This window comes from Neodiprion pinetum, chromosome 5 (genome assembly GCF_021155775.2).
Source record: "Neodiprion pinetum isolate iyNeoPine1 chromosome 5, iyNeoPine1.2, whole genome shotgun sequence".
In the NCBI taxonomy this organism is placed as follows: Eukaryota; Metazoa; Arthropoda; class Insecta; order Hymenoptera; family Diprionidae; genus Neodiprion; species Neodiprion pinetum.
The window spans coordinates 15,432,735-15,448,856 of NC_060236.1; the positions used below are offsets into that span (position 1 = coordinate 15,432,735).

The window sequence follows — 16,122 nt, forward strand, 5'->3', positions numbered from 1 at the left end:
CATACTAGGTTACTTTTTTTACTTTTTCGCTCGATCTAGTTGCAGGGGGCTGGTAGAAAGAGACAAACATATACATCTGTAGGATTGAATGTGCAATAGAATGAGATGGAATACATTACACAGCGTATCCTATACTCGGGGTCTCCTCTTTGTGCGGTGCTTTGTAGTCTCACTGTATAGTTCACTACCTGCGCTCTGAGAGTTGAATGTGTGCGTATGTTTGTACGTGTGTGTTGTGTGCCTTTGTATTACGAGGTTTTGCCGCAACTTGAATACTGCTGCCGAGTACAGGGTATGCATGCTATATAATAAATACATATAGTAGCATTTATTGTATCGATACAACGTACACAAACAGCAACCTAACCATCAACTGTTAATGTTTTGATTTTAAAGTTTCTTGTACTTCTATGCATTGATACGTGTAGTTTTATGTACTAAGCTTTTATTGAAGTAATATAAATAATCCGAATAATTACAGATATATGTTTGTTTCTCTTATCATTTTGGAAGATGCGTTCATTTACCCTCTTTTTCTATTCGATATGTATCATGATTATCGTTCGTAAGGAGTAAACTCCAGTCGTGCGTCGGAGCTGACACACACACTTTTTTTTTATAAGAATCAAATTTTGAAACTTCTCTCATAAAGTTGCTTATTTTTTTTTTTTTTAAATAAATGAACCGCAACTGTATTATGTTTCAGATGCTCGGAAATTATCACAAAACTAAAATGTCTCAACTGATGATCACCGTAACTTTTACTAAACCACGATTGGATGAATAGTTGCCTGATTATTGCCCCAGTGAAACCCTTTCGTGGAATCTTGTACAACAAATGCATAATTCTCAGCGAAATCGCATACTACTAAAAATTCACCAACTTTCAAGCTGTCTTTTATCTTCTGCCAATAACTACTTTGCTGCTTTGCAATGAAATCATGTGCAACCAATTTTGACAGTTGATCACAGAAGTTATTTATAAAATCCTCGGACTTTTTGGTGAGTGTCTCCAAAGACGTTCGATCGAATGATATCCATTGTTTATAAGTAACATCGTTGATGAAATTATTCGCAAAGGCTTCCTGCAACGACGTTTCGATGACATTTACACCAGAACAATTCGAGCATGCTTCTAAATGACACTGTGGCTGTGATGGATTGCAAACAATTTGAGCTAAACAATGCTGGTAGGTCGGAAAATTCACAGCTCCTTTCTTAACTAAATTACTAATATTTGCACCCATCATCATCAGCTTTACATTCTGGCGACAGGTACAAACACACACGGTATAAGTGCCACTCGGTCCTGCCAAAATATATTCTTTCGGATGCAACTCTGCAAATTTAGAAAAACCGATTTTTTTATCCGGATAACGATCACGGAACAATCGATTCAATTCTCTCAGATTATTCAACATCAAATGCTTCTGAACCGATATTTTTTCACCATTTCTTTCATCGGTTATGCAGCTTCTTTCACCTGGTGTTATGCGACTGACCTCCTCACTTCGATAAAATTCTACCATGAGGATGACCAGTAGACGGATACGAAAGGGCTAAGGTGGTTGAATGACTATTTTCGTAGAATGGATAGCCCGGGTAAGTAGAAGAGCATCAAATGAAATTTAACACTATACGCAACACAGCGAGCTCGCGGGAGCGCGGTGACGCGCGACGAGAAGTTTCTTTTTTTTTCCGGCCCAGGTATTTTCTCCATAGATTTTTTTTTAGAATTGAAGGGGAAGGATACAGGTACCTTAAAAAAATTATCTCCATGAATTGTTGTTAGTCCCGCGGAATGGGAGCAAAATAATAAAAAAAAAAACGGTAAAATAAAATTGACAGAAATTTTTTTTTTTCAAAATAAATGTTTTTGTATGGAAGCGCATTTTTTTACCAACAGAATGATTGCAGGATCAGACCGCTCCGATGAATACTTTCGGAGATATGAATTTTCGAACATAGCGGTGCAACAGTGGTTTACAAAAATTAACATAGCTCTAACTCCGCCATTTTTGAAAAAAATTCAAAATCCTTGGAATTGAATTTTTTTTTTACGTAGTACTACGAATATTGAGAATGGCGTAAAGATCCGTGACTTGACGGTTTTTTTTTCAGTGAAGTAACGTGGACTCGCTCATATGTAAATTCGAGGGTTAATCTGTCCAGGGCAGTGTTCGACGGTCTCTTCTTTTTGATGAATACCTTCAAAATGATAGGAGCGCACGCGCAGAACGTACTTCCTGCTGCGCGAGACCGGCACATGTGCAAATTATTACAATGAGAATATCACCTCAAAACCTGGTAAAACGTGTCAACAAGTTATGTGTTTTACCATAACTTGTTGCTTCTGAGACATCTTTTGTTCTAGGTATAAAGCAAGATCGACGGTAAAAACAATACCGACAGTATTTGACACGTGGTTCGACCAATTTACCCGGGTTTTGAGGTTATATTCTCATTGTAATAATTTGTGTATGTGCCGGTCTCGCGCAGCAGGAAGTACGATTTGCGCGTGCGCTCCTATGATTTCGAAGGAATTCATCAAAAAGAAGAGACCGTCAAACACGGCCCAGGTATAAGGGGATATACATGGGTTTGAGGTCAAGTCTGTCAAGATCTGAGGGCATATACGTGGGTTTGAGATTAAATTTGCTTGACACGGCGGCAGTAGCGGCGATATCTTTATATAATATAGTATACGATCCGATATATATGTATATAGTTTTAAGAGAATTGAATATTGAAAATAATTTTTGTTTTAATTTGAAAAGGAAATTAAATACTTTTATATTTTTTTTACATAAAATATGCAATAATAATTGGGGTTACCGTACACACATCCCTTTGTCTCCCTGGACAAAATCCCCCCGCAGGTCCGCCATGACAAAACCACCACTAAAAAAATTTCCCCGGAAAAATTCCCCTTGCAAAATTATATACTTTCACCCGAAGCAATCATCGAATCGTCAAAATCACACATTTAATCGTCGACTTTCATACATTTTGATTTATTGTAATTTGATTTGTTTTATATTTTCTTCGTCAAGGGTGATTTTGTCCAGCGGGGATTTTGTCCGGGGAATTTTATCCGGAATTTTATCGCGGAGATTTTGTCCGGGACGATTTCATTTTTGGGAGATTTTGATCGGCCACCATAATTGGCAGTACGTTATTTTTTCATGGATATAAAATAAATTTATATTATTCAATGGTAATTATCTGACGATTATATGTATAGACGATCGTTTCATATTACATCTTGTTCAGTCAACACTCAAATTGCCCGGGCGAAGCGAAGTTCGGCTTACTCGCAGCAAGAAGGCAGCACTAAGCAGGGCATAGATCACCCGCCAATCGATAGCCAATCAATAAATTTATAGTTTAAATTTATTGACGCTTGCGCATTTCGCTATTCTCTGACGTCACTCGCTATGAATTTTTTTATTGGCTCTTAGCTATTGGACATGCGCAGTCATTCTCACGGAGAAGAAGACGCCAATTCTCCCGGTTTTTCCGGCATATTGTTCTTACTGCTACCTCCTGTTCACCTCGTGTTTTTTCTTGTCGCTGGTTTATTTAATTATTCGGCTATTGATAAAAATAGTTGTGACCGTGGTATTTGGTTGAATTTTTTATTGAAGTTACTGTAATAATTAATGTGTGAGAATTCGCTTTAAAGGAATTATCAAATTGTTTAGAGAGATGGCAAAAAGATATGGATCATCGACGTGGGATCCGCGAATTAGTGACGAGAACGAGTGTGAATGAAACGAAAGTGATGTTGAGATGGAGAGAGATGATGATTAATAGTAACCGAGAATTTTTATTGGTTTTGATGCGGCGATACAGACCGTATCGCAAGAGAACGTTACAGAGAGTGAAGATTTTACAGAGCGAGAGAACACATAGATTATACACATACATGATTTCGAGATAGTAGACAATACATGAGATACAGCTGATGGGTTTTGAGTCGCGACACGGACAAGCGGCGAGATTTGACGCAGAGACGGCAAGTAAACATTGCACGCAAGTGTGCGTACATGTGCGAGGACGATTTTGAGTGTCGCGAGACACACATTTAACTATTCGATACCTTGCCGAAACATAAATTAATTGTGAATTTGGGTGCATTCGCTACCACGTGTTGTTCTTGGCAACCACGTGCATTGTACATATCGGGTAATTCGCTAACTGTGTATAGTGTATCCAATAAATCAAGTTATAATTTTTTTTGCTAAATTTAGTGTCTTCAGTTTTTATTGTGACAACCTGTATCAAACCAGATCCCGAGTCTTCTCTCCTGTTACTCGCTAAAACACATCTCTATCATACAAATTTTATCTTCGACGTCTAGCAATATCCCACTATACTTATCAATGTGGTATTATTATTTATATTTGGGTACGTCAAATACTTTTCGACCGCAGCCTGCGGGCTTGGGTCAGCGATTCGGCTGCTGATTTTTTTCAAGAAATTAGGTTATAAAAAAAGACGATTCTCGTAATTTGAGCTTAATTTAAGAAAATCTGGAGGCTATAGAAATTTTTGAAGTTTTAAAAAAGTCGATTTTTCACTAATTTTCAAATATTTGTACCTCAGCTTCTATATAACTTAAAGACTTGAATCAAACGGCATTCCCCTTCTCTGACGTGTGTTTTTAAGAAAAAAATAGTTTTTTACTCCAAAGCAAAATCCAGTTTGATTGGGACCCTTTTCATGAGCTACTATTTTAGCAAAATTTCGCATAACTTTGAAACGCTGCCAAGTCAAGAATTTTCCAAGTAAGCGGCCAATCGATGGCTCAAATTGTTCGTCTAGGTATACTTTATCACTACCTACACGAATTATTATTAATTACCACATTCCTTTTTATATACGGCCTCGCAAAACGAACTGATTTATGAAAAATCGCTGTTTTCAGATAGCTGTAACTTTTTTCTACCAACTCGGAATCGCTTGAAATTTTCAGGGAATATACTTCATTCTATCTCCAAACAACGCTAAAAATTTCCAGCTAGGAGTCGAAGTTGTTAACGAGCTGTGAATTTCCAAAATGTTCAAGTTTCCCACATAATATTTCGTATTTCATGGCATTATCAACGACTTCTTGAATTGCGCGTGGCAAACTTACACTTGTCGATTATTAACCTAAATAAAAAGGAACATGAAGAGCTTGCAAAATTACATACTAAAGTAATGTTATAAAAATATGGCTTACATCCCTATAATTTGTATCGCCTTAAAAAAAAACTCATTGACTGCGAGAATAGGATATTTATAGTAGTATAAAATATTTTTATTTATCATTCATATTGTAATTATTTATTTGAAATTAAATATTTGTTTCTTTGTGTCCCATGAAGTCATACTCAATACTTGTTATATGGTTGATAATGCCATGAAATACGAAATATTATGTGGGAAACTTGAACATTTTGAAAATTCACAGCTCGTTAACAACTTCGACTCCTAGCTGGAAATTTTTAGCGTTGTTTGGGGATAGAATGAAGTATTTTCCCTGAAAATTTCAAGCGATTCCGAGTTGATAGAAAAAATTTACAGCTATCTAAAAACAGCGATTTTTCAGAAATCAGTTGGTTTTGCCAGGCCGTATTCGCTGTGAGCCTCGCTCGTGCCGCCACCTAGCGGTTTCAAAAGCTAAACAGCCGGCGTGTTAATTTACATTAGAGACACACTGATAAATATTCAAATCAGCAAAATATTATCAAATAAGTGATATTTCCATTGTAACAGTGAAGTGAAAAGTTGAAAATAATAACGAGTTAAAACTCCAGTAGTATGTAGCAATATAATATTAATAAATACACAATGAAAACCACTACCTTTTACGAATAAAGGTTTTTATTATTCTACTTGATAGTTGTTGTTTTATTAGAAAAAATTGGTGACTGTAAATTTACTAATACGCAGATAACATGAATAATATTATCGATGCAAAAGAACAAATTTTCTGGAATTTTATACAAAATTTGATATGTTTTAAGTCGTTGCATAATTCTTTCTACATGAATTCGAACTCTTGCGATGTTGTAAGTCAGATCTGTTTCTTCTTTCGAAAATTCTGATTTTTTTTCCAAAATGGTGGCATAATAAAAAATACTCGTTTACCACTTGCCTCAATGATAAATCTGATTTGAGAAAAACCTTTATCTGCTAAAACCACATCACCATCTTCCAATGAATCTACGAAATTCGATTCAATAGTTAATTGGGAATCACCTTTTCTACCGCCAGCAACTTTCGATTTGAAACAAATGAACCCAGATGGTGTGATTCCAATCAGTACTTTTGCTGTAAAACCTTTCTTGTAATGAGAGTAACAGTAAATACGGTCGTCAACACTTGACGGAACATCTATCTTGAATTCAGTGCAGTCTATGATAACCCGAGTATTAGAGTACTGAGGTTTAAAACATTCCGGCATAGTTTTCTGTACGGCATCTCTACTTGGCCAAAACACTAAATTTGCAGTTGACGAACTCAAATATTGTAAAGTTGAAAAGAATATCTTGGAGATAGTTGACCGATGTAAACCAAAGAAAATTGCTATGGCTGAAAATGTGAGGCCAGTTTTCATTTTCACTAAAAAAATTAAAAGCCTCTGTTTTCTTGTTATTGTAAATCTTTCCGATGGGTTTTCAGTTTTGGATAATAAAAAATTAAAGTTCTGGAAGTTCACTCCAGCAATATCTAATAAATCTTCTTCGGTCTTAATAGATGGAAAACCACAGAAACTACGCTTTTCCTATTTTGAACTATTTTATGTGATGCAGTTGGAAACTTGTAAAATATACAATCACTAGTTTTATCGTTATTTTTGCAGTTAACAGCATAACAAGTGTAATTCCACATACCGTCTATTGTTTCTCATACAAAATGCTATCACAATACACGCTGGCTCAACTCACTACTCGCCACCCCGCGCGCTGCGATCGTTTCGCAGCTCCCCTCCAAGCAGCGGCTCACAGCGAATATAAAAAGGAACGTGGTAATTACCAATAATTCGTGTAGGTAGTGATAAAGTATACCTAGATGAAGAATTTGAGCGATCGATTGGCCGTCTACTTGGAAAATTCTTGACTTGGCAGCGTTTCAAAGTTATGCGAAATTTTGCTCAAATGGTAGTTCATGAAAAGGGTCCTAATTAAACTGGATATTACGTTGGAGTAAAAAACTATTTTTTTCCTCAAAATACAAGGTCAGAGAAAGGGAATGCCGTTTAATTTGAGTCTTTAAGTCCCATAGAGCTTCCATGAAAAAATCGTGAAAATAACTAAAAAATTGAATTATTAAAAACTTCAAAAATTTCTATAGCCACCAGATTTTCTTATATTAAGCTCAAATTTGTAGAATCTTCTTTTTTTATGATCTACTTTCTTGAAAAAAATCAGCAGCCGAATCGCTGACCCAAGCCCGCAAGCTGCGGTCGAAAAGTATTGGCCGTACCCATTTATATTATTAATCATTAATTTTAATCTCACTATACTATTAATATAGCTAATATCTCTCAATACCCACTATATTTTCACGATGTCTGTTGCATATCTTTTATCACAAACATGTTATAACATTTTCTTGTAATCCTTTGCCCCATAGTACTCTAGGGCATTAATAAACCTATCAATCAATCTCTTTCCCACCCCATCTATTCCAACCACCGTCCATCCTACCCCTATTTAACCCTTCACCCTTTGATCTTCGAGCTTCAACTTTCGACCTTCAACCTTCGATCTTCGACCTTCGATTTTCGACCTTCGACCTTTGACCTTCGACTTTTGAGTTTATAAAAAAATCTGGCATCGAGTACGTCACGGTCTGAAATTTGGGCTAGCTTGTTTTACATTCTCAGCTTCAAATTAATTTTTGTTTAAATTTCTCTAGCTTATTTACTTACGGAGATATTGACATTTCAACATAATACGCATGTCGAGTGGTTTTCGACAACTGTGCGTTGTTTGCCGGGATTTTGTTATTTTGGACCTTCGAGATTTTTATTTTTCTAAATTTTAGATATCTAAGTTTTACGCTTTCTAGACTTTTATTCTCTAAATATCTTTGTTTCATTTATTGGCCAATTCAAAATATTAGCCACCCGCAATTTATCGTTATCCTTGGATTCGGTTCTTGTGATCTGCGATCGCGGTCGAACTCCACGGTTTCTGGGTCGCGTCGAATGTCATTTTTAGTGCGGTCGTGTATCTTCGGGTAATCAACGACTTCGAGGATATAGACGATACAAGATGTGAAATCAACTATGAATCAATATTGGAAAAACACAGAGAAGAAAAATCAATGTCTTCAAGTTGCACGATCTTTGAGAGACTCTTGTTGTAGAGAAGCTCTAAGCGTTAATGTTGAAACCTCGGTTTACACCCAAATCGAAATTGGATAGAAAAAGGTAGCTGATATAATTCGTAAGTTTGTAGAAATAACAAACGAAATCTGAACCCCGAATTACATTAAAAATTGAAAAGTGAAATCAAAATCGTGATCACACCTACAGTCATCCTCAGAACCCGTCCATGGATTCTTGTTACATAACTCATATCACTTGTCCCGTATGCCGTGTGGTATTAAACTTTACTAAAGCAGTACAACATAATAAAGGTAAATGGGTAATTTCTAACTTCAACAAGCAGTATTTATCAATCTTGACTCTGGTAGTAAAAAGAAGGTGTTACTGTTTACTGTTTACTGTTTACTGTTTAAGTGCTGAACAACCCGAGCAGCACTTTTCATCTTTTGGAGGAAAATTTACAAACTCCCTCAATATTCTACGAGAAAATGAAGTAGGATTGCAGGGAACTGAACAACCAGAGTAATTACCCGACGAATTACTCTGATATGCTCACGAATGTTCGACCAATAAAAGAAGGAATAGTTATAGAAAATCAAAGACAGGAGGAAGAAAAAGAAAATGCAGAAATACCCAATCACCATTTTTGAAAATGCTAAACAAAGCAGCAATCGCAAAGTCTCATAGTAAGGAAATAGAATACAAATACTATGTAGGGATGAAGAAATTTGCTGCATACGTATTCATGACAGGAGGTAGAGTCGCGTATGAGACTCTCGCGGGAAATTTACCACTTCCTTCAATGAACACAGTTAGTCGTACTATACATTAGTGTTTTTCAACCTGTGGGTCGGGACCCTCAGCGGGTCGCTAAGTCTTACTCGGGGGGTCGTGGTTGCAAGGCAGGTAAAAGTATAAAGTAAGGGTTGTAGGTCTCACACTACAATAAAAACACAACATTTCTAGTGAGAAGGCTGTGCCTGTTTATTTTTTAATAAATTGTCTGCTCATGGTTGAATTTTTGATACGTGAATAATTAAATCATTTTTTAATTGAAGCCAATTTCTTCTACTAGTTTTTATGCTCACCACTAACGAGAACGTTAGTTTACATAGGTAGGAAGTGGGGAATGGCACTGATAATTTAAAGCTTCCCTCGCCATGGACATACTTCTTTTCTCTTCATCCAGAAGATGTCAATGTTTTGCGAATTCAATTCCATTTTAATAATGCTATCAGCAGCTAAATCTATAAAATTTTCTTTTATCTTCATGCTCAGATCTGCAAGTTGTACTGACTTACATATCCAAAAAAGGATTTAGTATCCATCTTCACCCATTGTCAGCTTCAAAGTCCAGTTCAGGAAAGGAACTTCATAGTTTCTCTTCGAAATTATACAAGCTCTGTATCATGCCAGTATAGTGAGAAGTTACTACCAAAGATTGGTCCGTTGCAATTTCTTCGAAAATCTTCTGAAAGCAAGGGAAATACCCGTACACCACTTTTTTTTAAGACACTGACCACAAGCGGATTTTACGAAGAATTCTTTAATTTTATCCTTGGTCGTTAGAATGTTTTCTTCTCTCCTTTGAAGGCTCTTATTAAAAATATTTAGGTGGTCAAAAAGATCAGCGAGAAATGTTAATTTCAATAGCCAAGCAGGGTGATAAAAATAATTCATATAGATTTAGCATTTTGTGAGAACAATAAAAAATCAGCTTTTAGTCCTAGAACTCATGTCAGTAACTTTACTTTGAAAAGCCACCTGACCTCTATGTGATAAAGGATATTTTGATGGAGACGACCCATGTCTTCAGAAATGATTATAAACAGTCGAGTAGGCAAGGCTTTACCTTTAATAGAGTTCACAACTTTGATCACCTCTTTAAGCACATCATTTTAATCAGAAGATAAAAGGCTGCTAGACCTCATTGATGAAGAAAGCAGTGTCCATGAAACAATGGGCATTATCGATCTTAATTTCACAACGAGCACACTTTTATTGCCGTTTATCCGTTTATACCTTTAGCACCATCGCTACAAATGGCGATACATTTTGTACAGTCAATCTCGTAGTCGCGGCCGTTTTCTAAAAAGATGTCCTACAAATACTAGCCAGTAGTATTCGCAGAAAGTACTTTGCAAATAAAATATCTTTTATCTGCTTCAGAGTGCACAAATACCATAAATCTCGTACAATTTGAAACATCAGTAGATTCATCTAACTGCGAAACAAAATGTGGGCACTTCGTTAATTTTTCGACTAATTGTTCTGGAATGTTATCGGCCATATCGCTTATTCTGCAATCAATAGTATTATCAGAAAGTAGTATGCTTTTGAGCTTGTTTGACAGGAGCGAGTCACGCTACCTCACTCGACACCACGTGCAAACGCACGGACGCCCCGCACCTCAACTTGCGACTCGCCAATCGCAGCGCGGACGCAATCGCGCATGATCGCACACGCACGCGTCAATCGTGCTTTCTCCCGCGGCTCTCGCTTGCTCAGTAATAAAGCTTTATACTGTTATTTACAGCTTTGTTTGAATTGACTGTGTTATGTGCTTCTCTTGTAATAAAAACAGTTACAAAACGATTATAAAGATCAATAACATAATCATAACATAACAAGAGGCGCAGCTTGTGGCTGCGTGCGTACGTGCGGTGCGTAAAATAGGTATCGGCTGGTACACACACTGCGGGTGCTGCTACTGATAGCTCAAAGTTGAAAGAAATCGTATATTTTTCGCGAGTATTAGCCGGTTAGTACCTAGTATAATTATAAATACCACTCGCGATAATTTGCAGCAAAAACATAATATTATTTTTAATCAACAAGTAAAAACAGGTACTAATATGGGACATTTTATTCGTTCCTGGTGGTGTTGGAACGGACTCGAGGATAATGACAACTCAGGACTGACATGTGATAGAAAAAGGAAAAACAGAATGACTTTATTACACTTAATAATCAAAGAAACAAATCGTGACACGCCTTGAGCCATTCCTATACTCGACTGATCGCTTTTGTCATTTTTTCACACACACTCTCGTTACCGAAAAATCGGGCGACGTTGGACACTCCCGCGCGCGCTCTCGCGGAGACTCTCTCACATACGCAAAACCGTCACTCGGCCGTTATTTCAGATTCCTACACTAATTTTATAACCTGAATTATAGCAGTTTGTTGCTGGTTAAAGGTTTTCAGCTTTCGTTCGAAGAAATCCATTGGCTTATTAGCTTCCATGGGATATTTAGTTGAGAGGTGAGGCATAAGCTTTGATGGTTTCAAACTTTCAGTTGATAATACTTGACCGTAAATGACACACTGATTTTATTATTCAAGTCCATAAAACCATGTTTCAGGTGATTGTCGTCATAAAGTCTATCTTTTTCGGTTGTGATTTGCTTCAACCACTGCCACTTGTACCAGACATGGAAGGCTGCGCAGATCTTTCGAGAAACTTCTCCATTTTATGCTCGCTCGTAGCAAAGCACATTCATACTCGCTGTTCTACTTGGCCGTATTGCCAGCATTGATCCCCCTTCTCGCCTCCCGCGCCGCCACCACGGCCAAGAATATGTCATTGCCCGCAAAGTACCCGCCACCACCTTGCACAGTACTTGATTTCTTGGTCAGTATAGGTACAGTCACGATAGAAAGAAAATTAAATACGTCGTTTTTGAAATCAGTAACATAGTTTGATTATGGGCCTAGGGGGTCGACAGATTTTTTTTTAATTGTAAAGGGAATCGCGAATTCAGAATGGTTGAAAAACACTGACCTAAGCTATCCCCAACCCTAGTTCAACATGAATTGAACCTATAAATTCGGTTGCTGATCTTGGAAGCAACAGATACCGTGATCGCATGTGCACACACGATATTTTTCGTCACACATGTGGTACAGGAAAATGATACGCGCACTTCCCAAATTCTTGTTTACCGTGTGCTCCATCTTTGTTGCCCTAGGGCGAGTAAAGCGGAAAAGTAATTATTTTTGAAGTGTGAATGCGCAAAGAACCCGGGCGCAACACGACCACCTACTACCCCACATAAAGGAATGAAAAGAGCCCTTTTTCGAGTATGTATAAGGAAAATATAATTATTATACAATAAAACCGCGATGTTGAAATTATTTTACCTATTATTCCTTTTACAGAACATACGATTATAGGTCCTAGTCCAAACGTATGATAATCTAGCTGTATCAAGCAGCGAGCTACCGATCATTACCTCCACCCGATCATCGTGACACTCAAAGCTGCGTGACGCTATATCGTTTTGTCGTTGAATGCAGTTTATTTCTATAGACAATACAAGTTGTTTTAGGTCAAGGTTAGGTTACCAACCGTAGTAGCGTAGCGTACGAGACTGCGAAACAGGAGGATCTAAGTTCAAATTCTTCGCATATCAAGGATGAACTTAGTTGCCACTCGCAAAAATTGTCAGATGGGACACGTCGTTCAGGCAGCGAATTGAAGAGCTACATTTCGGCAAGATTTACGGCAATTTTCTTTATCCTTTGTGTAAATGCGGGGGATTTTATTGAACATCTCATAACGGCTGCAGCGGTATGATTAGGATTACTAATCCATCCCTACCTCAACCCGCACAAGCTAACGCTTATGGGGACGTATGCGAAAGGGTATAACGGTTTAGAAGTAATTGCTATTACTATTGTTATTGTTATTGTTATTGTAAAGTAGATCTCAAGTATTGTATTTAGTAATCTAAGAAATTTTGGCAAACTTTTATTGTTCACTAACTAAAGACTGACAACTGTCATGAGTCATTGTAACAACGCAATTTTAATTCGCCGCTTGACGCGGAAGAGTTAGACATGTTAGTCCTCGTTTCTAATGTGTTCGCTACCCTGCTTTGCAGACAAAAATATTGCCGCAGTATCATTACACCGTCCAATAGAGTTCAATTATATAGCGTATGTTCGGTTAGTCACTCAGACTACCAAGTTCCACTGTTTCTCTTCGGTACACATGCTGTTAATGATTCTGAGGGCTAATTTTGTGGACAAGTCCGTTACGTGAAGCAATGTAGATTCAGCCCGTAGCGGCCGGCCGGACTTCTCCGAAAAATTTGTCGTCTCGAAATCACTGACCCCAAGTGTACGTATAATTGTAGGTAATCTATTTACTAAACCTATTGAACAAGGCATGCGCGATGAGTGCGAATAGAATTGCTGTGTGTTCGATAAAGCAAATGGTGAACAGTAAGTCTTACAACCTTTTGTCCGCAAATGATGTAAAAAAAATGCGAATTAAGTGCACGAGTTCCGTTTCTTATCAGATTTTAATTAAATTTTTACCCAGGTTGAATAATTAAAAACTCCATACACGGCAATTATTTGATAAATCTATAAATCAGACTTACGCTTTGGGACACTGTGAACACGTGTACGGTTTGTCAGCCGAGTGTGTGAGAAAGTGAGCTTCTAGATTGCCCTTCTGTATAAAACTTTTACCACATTGGTCACAGGTAAAATTTCTCACACCGGAATGAATACGTTTGTGGGTAACTAAGTTTGGTTTTGTAGAAAATCTGAAACAAAAATGATGGTCAAGATAGTAAAAGCTGAAAACTATTACCTGTAATTAAAATTTTTAAATATGATAACAGATTTACGAAAATGCGACGCAAGTCAAAAAATATTTTAGGAAACTTTTATGAACTTATTGAGACGAACCTATAACAAAATATGCAGAAATTTCTTGTCGAGAATCGTGAGATATTTCATAACCATGTCGATTTTTTGACAGAACCTGTGTTGCTACTGTTGAAAATTGTGTAACCATAAACTTACTGCCATTAGAACAAGATTTTTACGTTCAAAAGTATCTCCTTCGATTTTCGAAAACATAGGCAACATCCCTACGAAGAGAGCTCCCGTACCCAATTCTTCAAACACTAAAAGTATCAAAGTTAGCAGTACCGACGGTGCTCGTGAACCAATTGTTACAAATACCAAAAGCGTTGTAATAAACAATACTAGCAAACTATTTAGCCCAGTCGAATTAGACCAAATAAGGGGTCGACATCTGGAAAATTGCCAGTAGCAATTTTCATTCGGAAATCGTTGGGGGGGGGGGGTCACTGGTAGTCTACATTTTACAGTGGTCCGAAAGCCCGAATTCTCGGCCAAAACCCCCAAACCGAAAGTTATCATCCGAGGTAAAGCTTCACATATTTTTCAATAGATAGCATTAGAGCTTTGAAATCCAGAAGGGCAGCTGTTCATATTCATTCCATGGCTTGTGATAAACCCTTAAAAGTGACCATTGTCGAGACTCGCGCGGGACTGTGGTGTGTGCACGCTTTCGAGCGCGCGAAAAAAAAGCCTGTAGTTTGTTCAATTTTCATCAAAATCGAGTCAACCAAAATGGATATTATTCCTCAAGGTAAGTGAATTACATAAATTTTGTGAATGAACCAAGTTTCGGAATTTATGGCGATGATATTAATGATGCAATACGAGTGCTGCAAAATAACCTATTTCATTGAATTGCATTACTCTCTGTAGAGAATTAGTTATGATCCCCGGAGATCCTGGGGAGATCTCAACGATTCCTAGTGTGAAAAAGTATAGAGAATGTGAAACCGTTGGCATCGCGTGCTCTTTTTTGCTCCATGGGTCAAAAATCCGTATTCTTTGAAGCAGTGTTTTGTCGACTCGGTCGGAGCCTCGAGGCCCGCCTCGTGGGATTAGTGTAGCGGGGCGATGCAGACCTTTTCTTTTGTTTACATATACCTGAGGACCGTTAGAAATGTATCTGATGTAATATACATGGTGTCCAATTTGAATTTTATTAGACTCGCACTGCTGAATATTATCATGAAAGTGAATAATTCTAATTTATAAATTATAAAAAATAAGTAAAATATTTGCATTTTCAATGATAGGATCCAAGACGGAGGTTGTGCAGTGGGCACGACAGCAACTGTTTGATGCCGTGCATGAGGAATGGGACGAAAATCTCGATACTCTTATCGAAAATTTGGGCGTTAAACTGCTCAATAAAGCACCACATTTGTTTCGCATCGAAGATCGTTCGCGACAGGCGTTGAAAAAAGTCATTTGCAATTTCAAAATGAAATGGCGAAATGCTTGCCGCATTAAGAATCGTTTTCTGAAATGACGGCAATATGGCTCGGCGTTTTTTTGAAAACACTGAAACGTCTGCTCGCATTCTTGGGGTCGATGCTGAGTTAATGAAAAGATTTCACGTAATTTTGCAAGTTATGTCATGCGGGTTTAACGTCAAAGTAGATTCGTTTGGAAAATATTGCAACGAGACTGCTGATCGATTCGTTGAATTATACCCATGGTATTGTATGTCCACAACCGTACATAAGGTACTTATGCATGGCGCACGGATTGTCGAATTAGCCATTTTGCCAATAGGACAGCTCTCTGAAGAAGCTCAGGAGTCGCGAAATAAAGACGTACGGAATTACCGCGAACATTACTCACGAAAATGCTCGAGAGAAAAAAATATTGAAGATATATTTCTCCGACTTCTAGCTTCTTCAGACTCGCTTATTTCGAGTTTGCGAAAGGCACCTCCCAAAATGGGAAAAAGTTTGTTTTCTAAAGCGATCACGCTTCTAAGTTATGAAAAATTTAGTTTTGAAGAAGGCGACGCAAACAACGTCATTCATCAAAACGACGTCGATGATGAGAATTCAGATAGCGATTAATATGTATCTTGAAAAAGTATGTTATTTTGTTATATAAGAAAAAAATCTGTATGAATTAAAGAAATTAATTTACAAAATATC

General features: G+C 37.4%; 1 protein-coding gene across 3 annotated transcripts in view; it reads right to left on the minus strand.

Moving 5' to 3' along the window:
• The window catches only part of LOC124219107 (zinc finger protein 567), a 169,192-nt gene that overhangs the window by 25,949 nt on the left and 127,121 nt on the right, over positions 1-16,122 (minus strand). For 2 of the 3 annotated variants that reach the window (XM_046626276.2, XM_046626274.2), the window contains one exon: positions 13,717-13,884. The exons of the other annotated variant lie outside the window; for it this stretch is intronic. In XM_046626276.2, the coding sequence (XP_046482232.1) occupies positions 13,717-13,884 (168 nt within the window). The remainder of the gene's footprint in view (positions 1-13,716; positions 13,885-16,122) is intronic. 3 annotated transcript variants of the gene reach the window in all.